The following is a 24,057-nucleotide window of genomic DNA, read 5'->3' as shown; positions in this document are numbered from 1 at the left end:
TTTAAAATCTCTCTGGAGGTTTCTGCCTTTGTTTTTTTGTTGTTTGGTTTTGGAGATGGGTGGTTAGTTTCGCAGCTGTGATCATGGATTTAACCCCAGCCATTTTCTTATTTCCATCCTCTGCTGGACTCAGGCTGACATTTTGGTAACCAAGCTGCCAGGACCTGATTGATGGTTCCTGTGAGAGCAGCCTTTGTTTGGAGAGGGTGTGGTTGGGCTGTTTCGACCTCTTTCACGTGGAAATGCGTAAGGTTTTGTTAATAGACGGTTTGATAAGAAGGGAATGGCTCCTCGCTGAGCTGTATTTATATGATAATAGAGTCACGGAGACCGGAGTGGCGGCGCCCCGCCCTTTTTCTGTTGTGGACAAAAAAGTAGACGCTCCCTCTCATGCTGCGCTCTCGGACGCACCCGAAGTTCCACCCGCCGACCCTTCGGACACGGCGGGCTCCGTGGTTCGAGAAGTTCACTCGATTTACGGAGAAATTGCAAAGTTCCGCGCGGCAGCATCTTACGGAGACGAGTCTTTATTCGCCCTCTCTTTTGCTTCCGGTTTGCTTTGCGCTCTTACGCACGACCGTCGTGATACAGGTTTCCATGGTTACAAATAACATATATTGGCTATAGAAGCTCCTAACTTCCTCGACAATCTCGGTATCCGCCCACTGTCAACGGAGAGATCCGCCGGAGTCTCCGGGCGCAGCAGAAATCACCCGCGTCCAGGAAAGCGCACGAGACGGCAGCTGTCCATGAGCGGCGCGCGACACCCTAATTGAAACAAAAGAAAAAAAGAAGAAAAAAAAAAAAAGACATTAGACGAGAAGCTTTTGTAGGTTTTTACCGTGTAGTACCCGGTAATTATGCAGGATAAAAGGACGTTTATCAGCCCCTTTCCCAGACCGCGGGGTCTGGCGGCAGCGGCGCCGGCTGGGAGAGCGAAATTAACTCACCCGGGAAAGGCGATTCTGGCAGGTAAGCTCTTCATAATTTGTCACTCGGAAAAGTCTTATGTATCCTTACGAGAGTTCCAGTGAAGTCACAGTTGAATAAATATAAATAACAGTAATACTGTTTTCATATACTTTGCTTTTAGTGCGCAGCGGAGCGAAGTGTAAAACTAATAAACACTGGGTAGACAGACAAAACGGCAAACCATTAAAAAAAAAAAAAAATCATTGAATTAAAGAAAACTTTGTAAAGTCACACCTTAGGAGGGAAGAAAGTTACTGCAGTACAGACACTAGAAATATTGAAAGGAGGCTATAATGGGGATGCAAAAGATGTTTCTCAGGACTGTGTTTGGGTTTGCAGACACAGCTTTGAAACTGAAAGAACAAAAACTAACTACCATTTAGACGGCTGAAAAGAGGGTTACTACACTTCAGTCATCATGTCTTTTTTGCATTCTGTTCATTTGTTGAGTTTCTCCCTTAAATGCCACTTGTGCATTATTGGCTGAAAGCTTGAATTTAGAGGACAGCGAAAGTGTGTGCCACGAGCTATTTGACCAGAGCTATTTCATTTTCCAACAGCTGCCCAAAAATCATCCTGAACCGGTGATCCTCGAAGCTGATGCAGTTTATGGCCTTGAGAGCTCGGTGGCCAAGAAGAAGGCAGCTATTGTCTACTTCTGTCCTTCCAAACAGACCTGTCTTGTCACGGTCAGGTCTGCTGCAGTGAGGATAGGAGTATCATCCTAATCTAAAGATCACCTTTAGTGCACTTTACGTGATGCTATTAGAGTAGAGTGCATGCAGTGACGTAGGGGACAGTCTCCCCTGAGACTACTTCAGAGCCATCCATTGTCTTAGGTTTGTGTCTTAGAGCAACACAAAATAATACATTTCATATGCATGACATGATCTTCGGCGGGGATTTTTTTTTTTCCAGCTGTCATGAAATTGTCAAGGTTCACATTTTTTTGTTTTTTTTTCATGAGCACTTTCAGGACTTCTTGTTCCAAACTCAGCAAACTCCTTCTCCAGTTTCTGAGCAGCTGAGGACTGTTTTTCCACTCGCTCATACAGTTTCGTTCTTTGATAAAGTGACAGCACCAGAGCGTATTAATCTATTCTTTATAAATTCTGCCAATTGTTCATTCTGTGCTTGCAGCTAATAATTATTCTAACAGTCATGGAAGGATAGGTTAACCAGGTAGTCAAAAAAGATTAAAGAAAATTATCAATATAGATGCTGACAGTAAATAACCAGAGCCAACAGGTTTGCATAATCATAGTTTTTTTTTTTTTGTTATGAAACAGAAGAATCTTTGCACTGGAGCTATAACAGTGATTTAGTATTTATACTTGCCAAAAGACTGAAACTATAAATTAGAGATATTGATTGACTTGTCAATCAGCACCACTTCAGCTGTGCTTGTTTTGGCCCATTTCTCCAACCCCCTCCTGCTGCACCCCCCCCACTCAAAACCCCTCGACCTCCACGGGTTATGAGGATGAGGCGGATGAAGACCCCTCAGAGGTGCTCCTGTATTAGAGCCACATGCTGATATTTGCCAGCACTCTGCTGATTTCAGCCGTGCGCTCTGGCAACCATTACGTGCTGAATATTTTATACTTCTGAATGAATTCCTTTTGATTGAAGATTAAAAAAAAGAAGAAAAAAAAGCAGCAAATGTTTTTGGGATTCAACTAATGATTACTTTTGTCATTCTGCTGATTGTTTTCTTTAAATAATCAATAAATATGATGAATAAATTATAAATAACAAAGAAAAACATCTCATTAAAATTTTAAGAAATATAGCTGGAATTATTAATTGATCAATTGATATCAATTGTTTCAACTCTAAACTGTTAGCATATATATCAAGTCAGTCTTTAAATCTTTACACTGTCAACTCAAATTGATATATTGTGCAATATGAACAACATATACTATATGAGAAGACCGTAACACCCAGCAGGACTACAGGGCAACATAAATGACCTAAACAGAGACGAGCCGTTTTTACATATGACTTTGGCTGTATATATATTTTTCATTTTCCTATATCTTAAATATTGTTTTCAACAAGTACTCAATCATTATGTTTGCAGTCTTAGATTCATACTCGTCTCTTATTGTTGACATTACCACCTGTGTTTGAGGATTTCGTTGTTTCCGACTCTTGAGGGCTCATGTAGTCTGTATGTAATGTGTGTTTACACATGATTGTGTCTTTTCCTTTTTAAATGTATCACTCTTGGATATGTTTTATAGCTCGTGATCCTTGTGTACATGAACTGTGTCACTGTTGACTGATGAAATAGTGTACCCAAAAAAGATCCACATAAGATTATGTCATCCATGTCAACAGCAGCTGAGTTCACTGAAGAGGTCATGATTTTTTTTGATAAGAGCAATGAGAACAGGAGAAAAAAAAAAAAAAAAAATCTCTCCTGACTCTTGCTGTCCTGTCAGCTGCTGAGAAATGGTAAGGTGGCCATGGTGAGACCTCCCCCTTCAGTCTTGTGCAGCGTGATTGACTGGATATGGCCCAGCGTGGCTCCCTGCTCCCTTCACTGTATTGTTTAACTCGTGTCTGTGTTCAGTTTTGCAACTGCAGCACGATTGCATCCTCCGTCTCAACTGCGTGCGCCCTCGACCTCCTCCATGCCTCACCGTGAAGAAGCTGGTGATTTATCACTGTCTTGCAAAAGTTTGGAAATGAAAGTGCCAGTGCGTCGCTGGAATGACTCTACAGTAGATAAACTGCCTTTTTGAGTCTGACCTGAGATATTGTCCATCAAAAAGCACAGCTGATAGTTTACATCATCGGGATACAAATGCTACTCACTCAGCTATTGCAGTTCATAAATCAAATTGTAGTTTAAAGTTCAAGGTTTCTTCATTAGTATCCAAGAGTTAATTTGCCGTGCTGCCGGGAGACTCTGCGTTCCAGAGTAAAAAAAAAAAACAAGACATAACAGTGATACCGATTCAAGGACATAAAAAAACAACATTAAAACAAGGATAAACCGTATCAGAACATAAGAACTCCTGCAAAGGTTATAGAAACACACACCTCCACACAAACACACTCAAAATGACACTTCTTCTGGTACGCTGAAATGTTACATTAGATGTATCTGTTGTGCTTAGCAGTATGTCTGTAGACGGAGCGAGTCACTTCCACATGCCCAAAGGCTCGAAGTGGAAAAAAGAAAGAAGTGGAAGGTCAAAGCTTAATGGATTAAAGAGCCCACATAGACAGTGGCTGGGAGGAGGGATGCACAATTTTTCTGTGAGCTCTTTTTGTTCCCATTGGTTAGGTCAAGTCTCCTCTCAACAGCGTCTGGTGATGACTGAAGTTGAGACACTGATGGAGGGAGAGTTTTATGTGTGTGAGGCCTGAGGGAGAGACAGCGGCCTAAATGGGATCTGATTTACCGTTGTTTTTTCCGACACTGTTGTGGCTTTCATTTATGGCCCCTTTGCTGTGGAGAAGCAGATTCAGAACAGCAAAGGGACGGACAGAATCAAAAAGTTCCTTTTTTTTTTTTTTTTTTATCTGGATTTTCATGATAGATTGTTTTTTTTTCCTTGGGACAGATTTGCTTTTATGTCACTTTTCCTGCTCTCTTTTCCTTTCCTCCGTCGCTCGCCTCCAGCCTCGGGGCAGCCAGTTAGGTTTTCTGAGTGGCTGTCTCCTCTCTGGCTCAGGGGGCTCGTCAAACTGTGGCTTACTCCCCGTTTCCTCACGTCACAGGCGACGCACACAGTCCACTCCCATCCACTGCTCCTGCCGCTTGCAGACTCCGAGTACCAGGGGGCGAGATAATAAATCACAGTTCACTCCTCTGTTCAACCCCCACAGTAACAGCTTGTCAGCTAGATGTTGGTGTAGTGCACCCGCAGACACACAAATATACAGCAGTGGAGAAATTGGTGCAAAAATACAAAATACAGCAGGTTATGTTATGGTCAACTTAATATTATATCTTTTTTCATTGCGTTTCTGAATGTCTTATACAACACTACACTGGTGGTTTTGCATGTTTATCTCATTAATTACAGATCACTTGTGCTTAAGGTTTTAGACTGATTTTCTGTCATTTACATTGCCCCACAATCAGCCTATCAATCATTTTACAGTGTTGAAGTTAATGAGTAGAGACTTGATTATCGGAGGAACATGTGGTTGCTATAAATTTAATAAGTTATATAATCTCAGCAGGGTAATTATTTTCACATAATTACCCTGTCGGGTTCGAAACCACTCTGATGTCTCAGGCTATAAAAATGGTCGCCCAACAATGATTTCTTAAAGCTGTGATTTTGCCTTGAGGGAAGCTTCAGGCTCTTTAGCTGCTACATGTTCCACTATTGGACTAACTGTTGTCTGCCATTTTGTGCAGGCAAGGTGGTGAGTACATGGTTTTTAGAGATTTTTTTTTTTTTAATGAAAACAGCTGCCTACATCTGGAAACTGAAACTGAGCTAAACCAAAACAATGAGCTGAAAGATGCCAAAATACACCAGGAATGTGAGAGAAGGTAGAGTCAGGTGACAAATCTCTGTGGGTAGCGAGTGACCCCTTTGAGATACACAATTTTTTTGGAATGCATTCTTAATATATATATATATATATATATTTATATTTGCTTTTTGTTTGTTTGTTTTTTGTTGAAGTTGGAAATTTGACGGCATAGTTGGCGAATACAGATGAATGATTAATAGCAAATAATAAGAGAATTTTCAACGTCTAAATGTTTTCAGTCAACAAATTGCATAAGTAAATTACAACATGGAAACCCGCTGGTTTCATTCTTCAACGTTAAAGAGCCCGGCAGCCTCGTCTCCAGCACTGTCAAAACAACCTGTGCGTAGTTGTCCTGCTCATGTAAAACAGCCTGCGTGCAGTAAAAGCAGCTCCCATATAATAACATTAATCAGTATCCCCCCTGTAATTAAGCGTCAGCAGAGATTTAGGGAGTGTTGCTCAGGACAGAGGAAGCCTAAAAGGCCAGACGTCAGATGAATAATTCTTTTGATCTTTTATGGAAGGCAAACAGAAATATTGCTGCTCTAACATGTTCTCCCTTTGGACTAGAGATATGGACATAATAAAAATGTTCCCTTACACGCCCTAATTATAATAATCTAAATAAAGAACATCTGAATTAATAATACATTCTGCTGCAAAACTGCTTATTAATTTGCCTCATGTACATTTACACACAAGCGCAATCTCACGCATTGATCGTTGAATGTTTTATTGTCACAAACAGAATCTTAACTTTAGATTTGACTGCGTCTGTACTTCAAGGAAATGTGCAGCTCCTCAACATGGCAGCAGGCTGAAGCGACCGGCTGTACTGCTAATCAAAAAACACATATCGCAGGAAATGGAGCTCCACATATGTTTCAGCCACATTCAGAGACCATGCTGGACTCTCAGTTCTTTGTGACAGTAAAATGAGGTTTCTTAGTGGACCAGATGTGTTGGAGGCTCATTAGAGTCACTGAAGCAGCAAGACAGGATTTCAGAAGCTGTTCCTCCCTGTCAGCTGGCTGTCTGCCGGCTCACCTGCTTCGTCTGGGCCTCTGGATGAAAAAAAAAAGAAGCGACTGTGAATTTGCGTTTGTGAGCGAGCATCTTTCAGTCATGAATATGTGTGTGAATGTGCACGTAAACAATGAGTTCCAAAGTGGATGGAGTTCACATGATGAGTTGCAGCTTTTCTTTGTCTTATGTGATTGCAAATTGAATATCTGAGTTTTGCACTGTTGATTATTGTTTGCCACTTTGGGCTTTAGAAAATTGTGAGGGTCATGTTTAGCTACAGTACGTTGGTCTGTTGTTCACCATAAATTGAAATATCTCATCAACAGCTGATTCACATTCAACCCAGTATCATTTGCCTGTAATACACAATCAAGTCAAATACTGCATTTTGTATCAGTGTCTCTTTTGGCCTTTTTGAATTTTTTTGAATTTTTTATTACATGGTTAGTTTTAGGCCCAAAATTGCTGGGGTAGATTAAGGAACACGCCATGAAATTTGGTGCAAATGTTCACGGTGCCCACGTGATGAATCCTAATGACTTTAGTTGTTCCTTGACTTTCCATCTAGTGCCACCAGCAGGTTCTGTTTAAACAATGATGTGCATAAAGTGACATGTAGTTTCAATCTGATAATGAATAATATGTAATTAATTTAAATGGAAACAACAAACCTTCTCACATAAAATCACTTCCTGATCTCACCAGTGCTGTTGTGGCTGAATGGAAGCAAATCTACGCAGCCAGGGTCCAAACTTTTGGGTAAAACTGTTTCAGTGTATTAATGCTAATGTTCTTGGAATAAGATGCTTGACGGGCACATAAGGAAAATATTTTCAGTTTCTTATGCATGCTTTTGGCCATGCACTTTATGGCGAAGTCTAAGGGGGTTAATTAAGTTATAAATTGACCTTGTCTGGGCAGAGAGTGACAGCGTTACCTTTAAACAATACAGTACATCAAAGTAACTGATTTATAAAATTGCTTGTGGAAATTTCAGGTTTTAAGAGTCATGATTTTATCAGGCACTCCACCATCTTTATACCGCTTCTGGCTTCTGAGCATCACTCCAGTGTCGTTCCAATTTCTTTGCCTGTAATAATAAAGTGTCATAGATCTATGTGGATGCATTGATTTTATGACACGGTGTGGAGAAAAGTAGTTGGGGGATGAGGAGAGAGGAAGGAACATGCTGCTGAGAAAAAAAAAACCATTAAGAACGGGAGAGGAAAGCGAGCCTGTGAAGATCAAGACTAATGGGCATTTTGCTCATGTAACCCACATTTAGCTGCACAGGAGTCGTTGAGGGTGTTGTCTGATTGTAAGTGTGTGTGTGTGTGTGTTGGAAGTCGGCTGCAAAGTGAACTAGAAGACAAACAGGCTGCTTCTCCTCCACAGGCGCTGCCTGTCTGATGAGGATTGATCATGTGTTTGTGCCTGTTGCTGAGTCGCTGCCTTTGAGTGACTACTGGTTTGTTTTCACATGCGGAGCTGTCCTGGCAGAAAACAGATGAATGAGGTTTATTGTTTGTTCTTTCCCGAGATACACTGACCCACTGATCCTGGATCAGGACGGCTGGAAGGGAGCATTGTAAAGCTCATGTGATTTCTGTTAAATCTCAGCTGGCTCACATTTTCTTTCCCCAGCAGGATTAGAAGAATTACAGCTAACTCGGCTGATGATTTAAGTCTGTGTGGCAATCTTTGTGAGTTTGAGTGCTTGTATTTAACTTCGAGTGAGGATAAGGCGGGGGTTAAGGTTTGACCAAAATGGCCATCTGTCAATGTCCTCACAAAGACGTGTGTGTGTGTGTGCACGTGCACGCGTGTTGCTGTGAGTGTGTATGAGATCACATAAATTTAGTTTAGTGGCACTCATAGTTTTTATGAATTGGTGATTCAGCGATGGGGTTTAGCACTAAACTATTATCCTGTTAATCATAACAGTGTTATTTCAGTACTGATTTGTTAATATTAACTGAAATACTCCCAAAAGTAAAATCTGGGTAAACGCATTGAATGAATTAAGGTGATTGTATAACATGAAAGTAGTCCAAAACATTATATAATTTTATTTAAAAAAATGCTAAGATAATTACAATCTTATGCTCTGCTGTGACACAATTTGATATGAAGTATTTAATATGATGTATTTACATATCAAAGTTTTAGTGTTTAAATTTGATCCCAACACAGTCAGGTATACACAGTATATTCAAAAGTTTTCCAGCCTTAAGTAAAAGCCATTTTTTTATATTTGATTTTACTAATTAAATAATATATGGAGAAAAAGAGATGCCGATGAGTGAAAGGCATTTTAGGGCTTTGGGACAAATGAGATGTGTATCAGGCAACAACTAAATATCAGGAAGACATACCTACTGCTATGTACAGTACTATGCAGGTTGGGGCACTTGTCTGGATACTTATCCATCACACAATGCCATCAGGGAGAACTCTAATCGAGCCAAGATAAATTTTTTCACCAACGACTCCGACTACACAGCCAGAGTCGTGACGGAGTGAGTCGGTGATGACATGAAGAGACAGAAGTCACAGAGACAACGTAAATCCACAGTTCTCAAAGATGCTGAACAACCTACCTGCCGAGGGCCTTAAAAAAAAGTGCCCTGCTGTTTTATAGACAAAGAGCTGCCACACCAAATATTGATTTAGTTTTTTGGGGGCTTACTGCACTTTATAGGATGTTAACTTTGTGCCTTAACCTTTTGCACAGTACTGTATATTTAGTAGGTATGGAAACTTTTTGCAGACACTCTCTCCGATGTATGCTATGGGTCGAATATATTCTTTTATCTTAGGTGGAGGCGATGTTTCTAGGTGCTATAGTGATAAAGGTCGAGTTGGCATTAGTGATTTGTGTGACTGCAGCTGAGCTTAAAGACATGTATGTACATTTTAAGTGAATGAGTGCTTCACTACAACAAACCAGAAACACGCCAGAATATCTTAATCTCAGTGTGAGTTTCCTCATTCAATTTTTTTCTTTCGAGAGAGGACTCATTATCTTGAAACAAGAAATAATACGTAAAATTCCCCTCAAATTTGGCACAAACGTTCACTTTGATACCATGTTTGTGGCCATAACTCAAGAATGTATTCACTTTTTATGACAAAATATTCTCAGTCAGCTTTATTGGCTAAGCCTGTAAACACACACAAGGAAGTATCAAAGTCATCACTAACTTAGTGCAAAGGCATACAACTGTGCTGTGGTAATTCTACAACGTAGTTTATTTAGAATAACTTTGCAAATACATATTAACTGATAATTTCCAGAAATTGATAACATTACAACAACTTCCTGTGGAAGCCACTTCTCTTTGAGCTGCAAGATTTTATTTTCCATGCTAAAAGAGGCCATTTTAGTTTTTGATTCTCCATTCGTTGGTGTGTTTTGGTCTCTTGGTAAATTGTTTTGAGATTTTTGTATTAGCACAAACACACATCTGGAACAGTAACATGCTCCTTGTCAATGATTCTTTTCAGATCACAAGTTTGTTTTGTCTGTTTGGGGTACTTGTCTGTTTGCTTCAGTGTGAACACATGATGCGTCTGTGAGTCTCCTGTGCACAGTGTGCATGTGCATGTCTGTGTCATTGAGTTAATGGAGGGTCTTGGCCTGAGTAATGGAGCCCGTCCCTCCACACTGAGTGGATAATTTAATTAATGTCAGCTCTCTCTCCATCCCTTTTCCCTCCCTCGTGACTCGTCTGTGTTGCGTGTTAGCTTCGCTTTTGGAAACTTGTCCTTGTCTACTCAAACTCATCGACCATAGCGGGTTTCAGGCTGAAGGTCCAAGAACTCACACATTCATTCACTACCTTATATTTCTTGCCTCCTTTCTCCATATTTTCCTTTCTGAAAACACACACTAAATGTACAGAAATCACTGTGAAAATTTAAGGGACGGCTAAATTTCCTCCCATAACCTTGTTCCTGTTCATTCAGTGCACTTTAGCTGTGGCAGGAACAGTTGATTCATCTCTGCCCAGCTCGTTACCCATCCTCCCTCAGTAGCAGTGCCTTTAATGTTTATGGAGAGAAAGCCATTCGTGGAGTCACTGAAATGATGCATGACGTAATGGCGCCTCCTTGTAATTCATAAGGGGGATGGGAGACTGAATGAGGATTGGTGAGGCTGCAGCTACAAGTTTAGGTAATATGTCAAGAAAGATGCCTGACCTGTGAGGAAACTGTTTATTTTCCTTTGTCACTTTTTAATCAGCTTTCCTTGGTGACAATTATTTTATGTTCTTTATTTTAATGACCCCAAACATGTTCTGTGTTTGCAGGTGGAATTGCAGGTGGCATAGAGATCTGCATCACCTTTCCCACAGAGTATGTCAAGACCCAGTTACAGCTGGATGAGAAGGCCAATCCACCAAAATTCAGAGGAATAGGTGAGTATGAAGTGTGTGTTTTGCTGATAAAGCAGGCTCAATATGGGGGTTTTGATATCATAAAATTATATACATTTGCAAGCCCTTTTCATGATATCCTAACAATATCCTTTTAAACAATATATGTATCTATGTATGTCCGTCCAATCATCCAACCATCCAACCATCCAACCATCTATCTATCGATCGATCGATCGATCGATCGATCGATCGACCGACCGACCGACCGACCGACCGACCTACCTACCTACCTCCTACAATCATCTATCTATCTATCTATCTATCTATCTATCTATCTATCTATCTATCTATCTATCTATCTATCTATCTATCTATCTATCTACCTACCTACCTACCTACCTACCTACCTACCCACCCACCCATCCATCCATCCATCCATCCATCCATCCATCCATCCATCCATCCATCCATCCATCCATTCATCCATCCATCCATCTATCTGGCTATCTATCTATTTATATATATTCTGTTCTTCACCGTGTCTACCTCTCTGTCTCTCTCAGGAGCTCATTATCTAATTACCCATCATCCTGAGGTACATTAGTGATTCTGGCAGGCTGTCACTGTGCTTGTTTATATGACTCAGAACAGACCAATGCACACGCGCACGCTCACCATCCATATGTACCAGCGTACACAAACACATCCAGGATCTGCTAATGTCAGCTGGGGCTCTGAGGATTGGAGACCATTCTAATGAGCACTCAAGACAGCTGTTGCTTTTCTTGCTCAGTTGTTGTTAGAAAAATCACTCAGAGGCTTGGTTCAAAATCAAACATATTGGACATTTATTCCCGCAAGAAGGAGCAAATACATGCACACTCAAAGAAGGATGCCCAGCATTGCTCAACGTCACTCCTCCGTAGGGCAGCTTTTATACAGTGTGACAAACAGTTGACAGTCACCCCCATTTCCTTTGTATCTGCTTTCGTATGGTAATACTGAGTTGGTTGCAGGTCACAAGATAAGGACACAGGGAAGTCGTCAATTAGATCCAGAAAGTAAAACAAAAGGAACTTTCCAGGAGTCACTTGCAAATAAGAGTAAAACAAAAGAAATCTTTCGGAGCCACTTGATGAGAAACTTTCCGGAGTCACTTGCAAATAAGATGACCACATAGAAACTTTCCGGAGCCACAGACAAGAAGAAACAATTTTTTCTTTCCATCAGTTGTGCATTTGTGCATTTGTGCATTTGGCTTGATAGCAAAACTTGGAGAGTTGGACTGATGTCCCCAACAGCCAGAAGCAAGTTCAAAGAAGAACTCCCAAGTTTTTGAAATGCAGCCTGTGGTTCAATTTACCTGTGACATCAATAATTAGGGTGATACACTGCTGTTCTGTGATGTTAATGATCTAAAAGTCAAGGACAGATGTTTCTGATGTACAACGTATTCTTGAGTGTTTCTTTATTATTCTCTAAAGCAGAGGTCTTCAATGTTTTTCAGGCCAAGGACCCCCAAACTGATAGAGAGATGAAGCAGGGACCCCCTACTATATATATTGTATAAAATTGTGTTTCATATTAAACTGAGCCTAGTGCCATGTATAAACATACCTTGTTATTGTGCATTCAATACCAAGCTATTCAAATAATACACTAGTTCATATATTCATGTTTTTATTTTAAACAAGTAAATGTTGTTGTTTTTTTCATTTATTTGTTTTATTTTCTTATTACAACGGTATCTTCTTTTCAAATGATATTGCAGCTTGAGTCCTTGCGTCTGGGGTCTTAGTCAGCTGGGGACTGAATAGGCTCTCGGTCAATCACAGGGAACCTGACAGAGCCAGCATGCAACATGCAGCCTTGTGATTGGCACAGCAGCGATAGGGGCGGGTCCTCCTCTTTGTGTGCAGGAGGCTTTGAGGGACAGGTCCAGGCTAGTCTCACTCTGTGAGTGAACAGGTGTCCAGCTTGAGAGAGCTCCTGTGTGTCGCTGAATGTGTGAATTTCTGACTGAAAGATAACATCTGCTGCCTCCATTTATCTATTTGCTACAATATGTTGGATTCATGTTAATGTGTATTTAAAGACGTTTAAATTTGTGGGGAAAAAATTGTGGCAAAAAAATATAAAATAAATATGAAAAATTGTCTAATCAACCAAAAATTTCACGAACCCCCTGCAGTACCTCCGCGAACCCCTGTTGAAGACCTCTGCTCTAAAGGATTAATGCATTAAAATCCCAAGAGATACCGTACTGTTGTTGGACTTCCTTTTATAATTCATTGAACGCGAAAGTTTGTGTATTGTGAAGTCCAAATTTAAAATCGAAATTTCATGTATTCAAAACAGCATTTAGTAATTTTGGACATTCTGTAATATGCACTGTGTGTGTTTATTTTCCTCCAGGTGACTGTGTGAAGCAGACAGTTCACAGCCATGGTGTCAAAGGACTCTACAGAGGACTCAGCTCACTGCTGTATGGATCTATACCCAAATCTGCAGTCCGGTATGTAAAACAGCTGAACAGAAATACAGTATAGTGTATGTGCAAAGATAAAACCTGTTCTTGAAAAAAATGATTAAGAACAGGTAAAATGTGTGTAGTAAATGTCTTCCTCTGTTAAATTGGAGCTTATATGAAGTGCACGTTGAGAGATATTGGCTAGTTACCTCGTCACAGTGTTACATGTGTTTTCCACACAGTTCTTAAAGGATGAGATGAGTTCAGGCGGGATTAGTACCATTAGAAATGACTGAATAAAATGCACAAATAAAGTGACACCATATAAGTTATTGACATGAGTTTTTGGTGCTACTGATTAGCTTTGCAGTTTTTTTACTGTAACACATGTATTTGAATGGACATTACGTGTTATTGGTATCTGTTATATGTAAAATTAATAGATCTAAACCTTTAAAATAAATTGTAGCTGCAGGGCTGATTGTGCATAGACACATACTGTATATACTGTGTTCTCATACGTACAGTACATCCATGTACCAATATGTATCAAATGCATTTATACTTTATATCTGTTGAGCAAATTTACTTAACATGGAATTATTATAATACTCTATATACCCATAATCATCATGATTCTCATCATTATCGTCATCATCGCAATGATCATGATCGCCATATAAAACCATTTCTTAAAGATACTTTACTTTATTGTCAGTTTACATTTTATATTATATTTGTTATGTTTATATTCTAACATTTTTTAATAGGTAGAGTGTGTCTGTGCAATAAAGGAATGTCGTTGGATCTTCTACCTGGAACCACAAGCCCACACACTCCAATTATTTTCGTCCATTACCAACAAGGCTCAGCATAAATGCCACACGAGCCTTCAGTATAATTATGTTATTCTTTTACAGCAGTGACATTTATCTCCAGACAAGTGTGCACGTTTAGTTCACGTGCACACACACACATGTACATTCACACAAACTGAATCAGAGGTTTTTATTGTTTGTCGGTTTATTTGTATTGCATTTCATTCTTTCATTCCTCCCATCTCTTTCTTTCTTTCTGTGTGTGTGTGTCCAGCATGTGTGGACACACACACACATGCTGGACACACATACAGCGTGTCTGTACGATGGGGAGACAGGCTCAGCCAGGCGGCGCAAAGATGCCACTCAAACTCAGACAGGGTCTCAATAGGGGTACAGAGAGGGGAACTTTGTGTTGGTACTCAGGCTGTGTATATGTTGATGCACAGTGTGTGTATGTGTGTGTGTGTGTGCGTGTGTGTGTGTGTGTGTGTGTGTGTGTGTGTGTGTGTGTGTGTGTGTGTGTGTGCGTGCGTGTGTGCGCGTGCGTGTGCGTGTGTGTGTGTGTATGTTGATGCACAGTGCGCGTGTGTGCATATAGTGAGTGTGTCACTCAACCTTCAGCATCATTTCCAGAGGGAATTTAAATTGTTTATTTTCTCTGAGGAAGTATGGCATATTGTTTTTTAACACACTAAAAGCAAACAAGTGTTGTTTTTTTTTAAAGCTTTTTATGATATTTCTGAGATACTCTGACCATCTTGAAAAGTGTTAATAGAATATTCCATTAATAGGATGATTATCGTAGAGGTTTAGTCCTCTTTCTGCTTCTGTCATCAGACTGCATTGTGTAAAAATTAAAAAAAAAAAATGCTGTCTGCAGGCTATATACATTTAGGCCAATGGTTCTTTTTAAGTGTACAAAATGTTTACGGATTAAGATTTTCCCCCTCATTTTATTTTCATATTTTTTGCCAGACTAATTATCTAATAAATCCCAAAACAAAATTTAAAAAAAATTACAGGCACATTAATGTTGCAGAGCAGAAATTGTTTTTTTCTACTTTCCCATGAGTTTATTCATCCACTGTGTTCTTAGATTTATCTTGTGGCCCCTGAGAGGTCTCTAAACCCAAGGCTGGAAACCACCGACTTTAAAAATATAGCAGAAAATGGCCAGATGAATAAAAAACATTAAACCTGACCATGTGAGATTGAAATTAGTTTTCATTTGCGGAGCATACCGCAGCATTTTTCCTCTGACCGCTGCTCGGTCTGAGCTGTTCTTCGATCCGTTTTTTTTTTTAGTCCTTCTTCTAGCTCCTCTCTCCCTCCCTCCCTTTCGATCTCTCCTTTGCCTCTCCACCCCTCTTGCTCCCCCATCCCATTAACTGATTGCCTGTGCACCATCAGGTACCATAGAATATGCTGGAGGGTTGTCGGAGAGGTTTGAGAGGGCCATGCAAGAGTACTTTTGACCTTTTCCTTCTTTTTAACCCTTCATCCACATCAACATCCTTCTTTCCTGTCAGCCCAGCCTCCTTTATTTCTTTACCATTTCCTCTTTTTTTTAACCTCTTTTTCACCTTCTCAAGAACTGACTTTGTAGAAAGGCCTTCTAATGAAGATTGGGAAGCTGTCCAACGCTCCAGAATGACTCATCTCTGACTGTGGATGTCGGCCAAAAGATGTGTCATATTCTCACTGATAAGTTTGGTCCACTTGTTAAATGAGCAGGGAAGAATTTGGAGAGTAAATTGACGAAGGAGCAAACCTGACTGTAGCATATTTCTCTCTGACAGCCAATAATGAATAGAATCTTTTTCACAAGGTGAGTTATTAAATGCACTGCCATCTCTCTGCAGCATAAGTATGCTTTGTGAAAGTACTGTTTATTTTTAGCTTTCTATAAAGCTGTTTGTATCAGAGAGTGGTGAGCATAAAGCGGGAGGAATTTATTTGTATGTGTTGTTAGTTGCTGCTTGACAGTAGGAGTCGGTTAATTGTGGGGAGGCTGTCTTTCAAAGCAAACGGAATCTGAGCTGTGAGACAGAGGAACAGATGTGGAAGGTTAATGAGCGGAAGAAGATCTTCGCGATAGAAAGGCTGATGGAGAAGAAAACTAAAATCACATGAGGCGAGTACAGCAGATGAATTATGTTCGACGATGGCCGGTAAACGGTTCGAGCAGGCTGAGAGGAGACACGGTAAAACAAGGCATTCATCAAGACCCAGTGTCTGTCCTCCCCCTCCCCTTTGCTAAACGTACCAGGCAGTGTCCTGCCACCGCCACAATTCAATTCCATCTATAAATAACCTTTCTTGTAAAGGACTCGCTGGCACAACATTTTCTGATTGCAGAGATACTCAAACCACACCTCTCTCTCTCTTTGGGCTTGCTTCCATGGCAGCTGTTGCTGGTCACTCGTTGGTTACTGAGACACTGCAATTTATTGGTGCATCGTTAATGAGAATGCAGGCAGGACAATAAAGTTAAAGCTTGCCACACATTCTGTACTCTCAGCAGATTATTTCTACTGAAAATCGGAGTTGGAAAGAGGCAAGATGTAGTTTTTATGTCTGCTCAAATTTCCTCCTCTGCAGTCTGATCTCTGCTGATGTCGGCGAGTGTAGTCACTGTATGTGGCCCTTTTCATCTGCTATACAAAGAACCTCATTCTCTTTCCCTGCAATAATACCATCTATTGATTTTTAGTTTATTTCTTCACTTCAGCTTTTATATTAAACACAGTCTTGGATGATTTCAGAGTGGTTGCTTTACATATCTTCACAATACTGATATTAACAACTTGCACTTTTGAACACTCTTTGCCCACCCTTAGTATTCAGATAAATACTACTAATGCCTACAGTTCTGAACTCTCTTGTATCGACCTTTCCCATAATTCCCCACTGACTGTGTTCTCCTCGTCAGGTTTGGGGTGTTTGAGTTCCTCAGCAACCATGCGAAGGATGAGTCTGGTCGACTGGACAGCACCAGAGGCCTGCTGTGTGGGCTCGGAGCCGGAGTCATGGAGGCTGTGCTGGTGGTCTGTCCCATGGAAACTGTCAAGGTATGTTGTGAACTGATCTGTGGTTCGACGGCATGCACATGAAACATCTCTCCCATTTCTACTTTTTTAATTTGTATTTCTTATACAATAAGGATACTTTGTAAAATGCTTTCAGTGAAGTTTGATCCATAAAATGTTGCTGTTTTTCTGAGACTCATTTAAATGTAACATTAGCTACATTTAACATTTTTGGAAACAGATTTCAGGACATTCATTACAACCCAAACAAAAAGTGCTAGAAGTGGAAACATTTCAATATGAATTGCCCCTCAGTTAACAATATTTAAGTAAACTTTGTTTGATATTGTGTCTCTGCATGTTCTCTGAACTTTGTTTCAGCTCAAAATGTCTCTGAAAGTGATCCAGACTAAACATTTGTGCAGTTTTTATCATCCCATGAGTCTGTGTTCGCAGTAAAGCAATATTTTCTGTTCTGTTTGACGATCATCATGTTCCCTTTTTTTGTTTTGTTTTATCTCCAAGGTTAAATTCATTCATGACCAGACTTCAGCCAACCCCAAATACAAAGGCTTCGTCCACGGAGTCAAAGAGATAGTCAGGGTGCAAGGTGAGGTCCGGCTTTAAAGCACGTCATTCACCTGACATCTACTGGTCACACAGGGTAATGCAGCTGAAAACGTGGTATTACCACAAGTCTCCTTTTCCATTCATGAAGTTATTGATTTTGACTCACTGGGAAAAGTTTAATAACGTTGTCCTCTCCCTTTCTGTCGGAACAGGAATAAGAGGGACATATCAGGGTCTGACTGCGACGATCCTCAAACAAGGCTCCAACCAGGCTATTCGCTTCTTTGTGATGACCTCTCTCAAGAACTGGTATAAAGGTCAGTCTCCATGAGGACATGTACAGTTTCTGTCTTCTTCTTATTACTATAAAGGATATTAATTCAGAAGAGACAAACCCTGCAAGAGATCTGAGAGATGAGTTTTGGTTGCTATGTATAAGACCAAAAAAGTCTCCAAAGCGTATTGAGCAGAAGGGCCACAGTATAATACGAGGAATAGAACACAGAGTGAAGTATTTGTCTTATATATATTTTTTTTTTATAGAATTAGGAGATAATGCCTGTTTAAAGTCTAAAACAGCACCTGCAGGGTTTCATCGAGCACCTACCTCCTTCATTGATTCAGGACTCGGCTGCCACTGACTTATATGTTGTCCCTTTCACCAGGTGATAACCCCAACAAAGCTATTAATCCCTTGGTGACTGGAACCTTTGGAGCCATAGCAGGAGCAGCCAGTGTATTTGGAAACACTCCACTAGATGTCATCAAGACAAGGATGCAGGTACAAAATATGGTGGCTGCTACGAAGCTCAGGGTTTTGTGGTCCATGCTGGTGTTTTAATTTAGACTTTGATTAGATATAACTACACCTTTCTCTCCTTTTTAAAGGGCCTGGAAGCACATAAATATAAAAGTACGCTCGACTGTGCTGTGAACATCCTGAGAAATGAGGGCTTGGCAGCGTAAGTACACCTCCACTGTTTTCTTTGGTTTGGTTTAGTTTTTGGTTTGTTGTGTTTCTCTGCAGGTGTGTCCTCTTTAAACACAACATGTCTGCGTTACTTTCTCTGAGCACAATTTCTACTTTTACCGCAGAATGAGACACATTTACTGGCTGTACTTTATCACTTTTAACATTCATAGTCTATATAAGAATTTAAAAATCTAAAAATAAAATCTGTACATTTTATTTCCTAAAAACTATTAAATGATTGGATTATTTTCAGAATATACTTATTGAAGAAAGTACAAAAAAAAAATACCAATGAAATTAATCTTGAAATCTTAAATGTTGGAAAATGTGTTTTATGACTAGATTTTACATCACTGAAAACTGTATATAGATACTGTACTGTAGGAGTTAACTTCCAATAAATGTGGCTTCTTCCTAAACATTATTTTATTATGATTTCCCCTCTCTGTCTTTGTTCATCTGTAGTTTCTATAAAGGGACAGTTCCCCGTCTGTGCCGTGTGTGTCTCGACGTGGCCATAGTTTTCATCATCTATGAGGAGGTCGTGAAGGTCCTGAATAGGGCCTGGAAGACAGACTGAGCTGCTGGACGTACAGAGAAGGCAGCGGCTTCCTGCTTCACAGGCATCAGACACAGATCTGAGTTCAGCAGGCCTCTTTTGTATCATAAAACAAACCGTAGAGGAGGCGGGACAGAGAGCTGAACTCAGATCAGTGTTGTATGCTGAGCAGGAAGTCAAAGAGCTCACAGACAGAGGCTTCGGAGAAGACAGAAAAGAGGCCCACATGTGGGCAGCTGGAGTGTGAGCACAGCTCTGATGCTCCTGACAAGATAAAGAGCCAACAGTCTTTGACAAAGTGGGATTATAAAGTTGTGAAAAAAGATGCTTTATCCTAGAGCAACATCACCGGGTTCAAAATGTGAAAGAACAGCTGAATACTATGGCCAGCAACATAGTTCCTTCATGTCTGCTCATACATAACAACATGTTTCAGGTATTTCATCACCTTTTTTCAAGTTATCGCATTCACTTTCTTTGTAAACCTGCTTTGTAAAATCCTCTCCTCCAATGAAGAACATTATTTGGAGACATTCACAGCTGTTTTACTGATGTTTACTGCAGGTATGCAGGTGTCCTTCTGGATTTTCTTGAGTCTGTGTTGCTCTCTGTCTCCTCTTGTGCCTGAAATGGTTTTAAAGCAGAGGAGCCAGACTGCAGCTGGTTGCAGTTTACGGTCACATAAACTGCAGCAGCTTCCGTAGCTAGGCCTTAATGAATTCATTTTACATTTATAATATGCCAATTATTTTTATACAGTGCGGATTTTAATTTTATTTCCCAGCATTATAATGTATTGTAAAATATCATATATTTTAATCTTGTGCCAAATGCCAAACCTATTATACTATTAAAGTTGGTTCAGAGTGAGAACATGCAAAAGCCGCCAAATGATCTTAAGAAGAGAAGAGCAAATATTATGATTCCTACTGTTATATGATTCCTATAGTGATATACTTGATGTATTTATTGAAAGTGGAATGTTAAATAGGTAATTTTGAGACTATTTGCTGTTACACTGTGTAAAGTATTTTCAGTAATCAGGTGTCAAAGTGATTTTAAGGTGTTAGATTATATAATGAGAGTTTTTCACTGTGAGTCTAAATGACCCAACGACACTGAGTCATAAAGAAAACGCAAACTCTGACCTCTCTGTCTGTTTTAATGAAAACACAACTGTTCATCAGACTCCTGCAACTCTGTGGTTATTTGTCTGCTGTTTACGTTAGACACAGTTTTAAGTGTCTTCATACAACTCCCTACACCAGTGGTTCCCAACCTGGGGGTCAGGACCCTTCCGATGGGTCACAAGATAAATCTTAAGGGGTCGCAGGACATGTAATTGGAAATACAGAAGAAAAACATCGCGCTGTGTTTCACATTTATGTTCCTCTTTTCAGTAAATCACTCCTTGGTGGAGCGCGAATCTTATAAATGTAACCTGTGATTTGGGGTCACAAGTGGACACTGTCATCTGCTGTGAAAAAAAAAGGTTGGGAATCATCATTTGCTGTTCAGTTTCAGTGCCATGTTTCATTCAGGGTTTTACTTCTCACTCATGTGCCTTTTTTCTGTTGTGTTTGCTGGTAAAAACATCTTGAGACGTGTCCTCGTCTGTTATTGCATGTTTAACCGGCTCTTTAATAATCTTACAAGTGAGATGAAATTCCTGTGGTCCCAATCAGAACTGCTTGTCCTCATTGTCATCACCAGTGATGTGAAAACAGTCATAATCTATAGGTTTCACCATCATGATTTTATTGAAATGGTAATGGATATTATTTGCCTGTTTCTCAAATGTTAATATTTGTTGTTGGTACACTGCCAATTACCCAAGAGCAAATTTTGTTGTGGTTGCAAATCAATGTATTACAAGGCGGTGTATCTGTGGATGTGTGCATACTATGTGGATCATTGTGATGAAGCTTGTGCAATAAATCTTCTTTTTCTATGTGCTATATGCAAAGTCCTTTGTCGTAGGGGGATTTCAAAACTCATTAAAAGAAGCCTCTGAAACCTCGAAAGCACACAGACTGGTTGTTGTTTTTATCCTCCCTCGCTCAGTCGTTTGTTGTTCTGCCCTTTTAGTCGCAACAGATCACGTTGGGACAAACCGGGGCGGGCAGGTAGGGGAGCAATGGAACAGGGAGCTCATTGTTTCAGTTTTGGCTGATGCTCATGTTGGGTTAATTAACAATCCCTGTCTCTCTCTCTCTCTCTCTCTCTCTCTCTCTCTCTCTCTCTCTTGGTCTAATTGTCATCTCTTTCTCTTTCTTACACATACTTCAAATCTCTGGTGCCTCGGTGTTGGTTGGGCGAAGGAATGCATAGCAGCCTGAAGTCGATGGGAGTGAGGACAGTATGTAGTGGACAATTTGGACAATAAGTAAAGGTCAAGCAGCAAGTAGCACATGTAAAAGTACTCAGTCAAATTTCATAATAATATACATGCATTTGTCGGTGTTTTCCATTAAGAATTATAGCAGTCTGACTAAAACAGTCTTGCAGCTGATTCTTCATGGAGGTTATAATGCTCAGTTTTTGTTGAAGAAGTTTTGATTGTAGTGTATGATCATTGTGGAGGATGTGGAGCAGTTAAAATGTATTGTGTTATACAGGGAGATGTTGCTGTTATTTAATCTGGCTTCAAATGTGATATGTCAGAGTAATGCAACATAACTTACCAACACCACAAACTGCAGCCTAGTTAAATCAACGCTTTACGTTTAAACTTTCAGTTTTTGTTGATTGTTTAGGCCTTTAATAAAAACTGAACATTGTAACTTGCATGAAGGTTTAATTCATTGCATGACTGTTGGGTGCATTAGTTTTAATTGTACCTAATAAAATGGCAAATTAGAATATATTCATGAATTCTAATTATCAACGTTGTAGCTGGCAAAGTAGGGACTAATTTGAACTACTTTACATACTGTGGTATTATGAAATGTATTCTTAGCATTCAGTTGTTGTATCAATAAACTGAATCTCAAACTATCTAAATAAAAATTTACAAAATAGTACAATATTTGCTTTCAAAATGTAGTTGAGTTGAAGTATAAAGAAGTATAAAATGAAATCAATTGAAGCAGTACCTGGAAATAGTGCATAAGGACAGTATTTGTGTAAATACATGAAATAACTACATGGACTTACCTTCCAATACTGAACTACAAATACTGTACTACATACAAAGTTCATCCTTAACACTACGAGGAGCTGTTGCTCAAATACGTATTAATCTCTCCTTCTGACAAAGACACACACACACACACACACACACACACACACACACACACGCGCGCGCATCAGTGATGAGAGACACCTCCTCTCCCTTCATATCTGTACAAAAGGGCTTTTTGTGGAGCGTCAAAGCGCACCAGCTTCCCTTCATCCTAACATCATCACTCCCTTCACCTCCTCCTCTCCTCCTCTCTGCTGCTGAAGAGAGGATTGGTCCAAAATTGCCCAAAGATCTCTCATCATTTTCACACAGCTCAGGCCTTGAGATCATCTTTGAACTCCAGAGATGAAAAGTTGAGTTTTCCTATTTCTCTGAGCCTGATAGCTCCGCTGCTCCATATTGGTCCAACTTCCAGAGGTGGAAGGGATGCTGAGTATAATTCATGAACAACACATAACATATTGTTTCTGCATTGTATGCAACACTTAAGTTCCTTAAGATGAAGCAATATCTCATTGTGAGCACACGTTATGACCTCAAAGAGTATTTCCCCTTTCATTGGAAAGATTTTTAGAGCATTGAAGAGACTGAAATATTATTTCTATGGCAACAAAAGTTATAGTTGAAAAAAAAAAGAAAAGAAAACTAAACAGCACTGAGACCCTTAATAATAATACTTCCAACAGATGAATGCATCAAACACAATATGGAAATATGGTACAACCATTTCTTATTAATTGAATTTGGAAACAAGACCAACTAACCTATGACATTACTGCCTTGACTAAAGTAGAGGATGGGCATAGTCTTTTGCCTGTGTTGCCCCGATGCTCCTTTACAGTATCCACCAGTGCAGACTTTCTCCATTCACTAAGAACCAGTGAAGGGTGAGTAATGCTATTGTTCTCCAGTCTTTCTCTCGGTGGGGTGGTGGTGGTGGATGCGCTCAGTTCTACGGGATGAGTGCAGATTAATTTGTTGTAGCTGCTTGAAAGAAATCTCTCACTTTCACTTTCAGACTGACTTGTTTTTCTCTTTTATTTACGCATTAACTGTCATATAAAGTGACCAGACCGCTGTCCGTGGTGCTGAAATTTATTTTGTGATTAGGAACAAAAACTGATCAGAACGGTTTCAGATACTTTGTATGTGCTGTTTAAATACATTACAATGGAAAAGCTGCTGATCTCCTTTCACTTGTGTGGAGTTGCTTTGAATTTCTTGAACTGTTTCTGGTTCCAGCTTTGATGCAATGTTGGTACAGGACCTATAAATGCCCTCATCAGGGCTTATTTCATTTTGGCAATCTTTCCCAGTAATGAGTTACACTTGTATCTTGGCTGTAGTCGTGGTCCAACACATTTTGGGAGTAAGACCACACATTGGTTTTATTCTTAACCTACACACAAAAGCAAGTGAGCGAGTAAGAGAGAGAGAGAGAGAGGGGCTGGCACTGTACGTCTTTCCCAATGACCAACAGTAGCTCTGAGGGGCGGTGTCCGCCAGACAAATAGAGAAGAGGTGGTGTGCACCAGGCTCCACTTTTACGCATCAGTTGT

At 40.0% G+C, this 24,057-nt stretch overlaps 1 protein-coding gene across 1 annotated transcript; it reads left to right on the top strand.

Moving 5' to 3' along the window:
• Positions 1–70: 70 nt before the first annotated feature.
• Positions 71–21,332, top strand: LOC138191769 (tricarboxylate transport protein B, mitochondrial). The gene is made up of 9 exons (XM_069138761.1): positions 71–972; positions 10,824–10,931; positions 13,308–13,407; positions 17,116–17,254; positions 17,738–17,822; positions 17,995–18,099; positions 18,448–18,563; positions 18,671–18,744; positions 19,221–21,332. The coding sequence occupies exons 1-9, from the start codon at positions 861–863 to the stop codon at positions 19,333–19,335; spliced, it is 954 nt and encodes a 317-aa protein (XP_068994862.1). The 5' UTR covers positions 71–860; the 3' UTR covers positions 19,336–21,332.
• Positions 21,333–24,057: the final 2,725 nt, after the last annotated feature.

The sequence above is a fragment of the Embiotoca jacksoni genome, unplaced genomic scaffold (assembly GCF_022577435.1).
Source record: "Embiotoca jacksoni isolate LCO1_2020_lvr unplaced genomic scaffold, fEmbJac1.0.p SCAF_8, whole genome shotgun sequence".
Taxonomy (NCBI): Eukaryota; Metazoa; Chordata; class Actinopteri; family Embiotocidae; genus Embiotoca; species Embiotoca jacksoni.
Note: the sequence above shows the minus strand (reverse complement) of the source record. Positions and strands in the feature narration are given on the sequence as shown.

What these genes read in the sequence shown, in the direction of transcription:
- LOC138191769 (XM_069138761.1), top strand. Translation starts at nt 861, where the DNA reads ATGCAGGATAAAAGGACGTTTATCAGCCCCTTTCCCAGACCGCGGGGT. An exon ending in ACCAAAATTCAGAGGAATAG is followed by an intron (nt 10,932 to 13,307) that starts GTGAGTATGAAG and finishes ATTTTCCTCCAG; the next exon opens with GTGACTGTGTGAAGCAGACA. An exon ending in TCTCAAGAACTGGTATAAAG is followed by an intron (nt 18,100 to 18,447) that starts GTCAGTCTCCAT and finishes CCCTTTCACCAG; the next exon opens with GTGATAACCCCAACAAAGCT.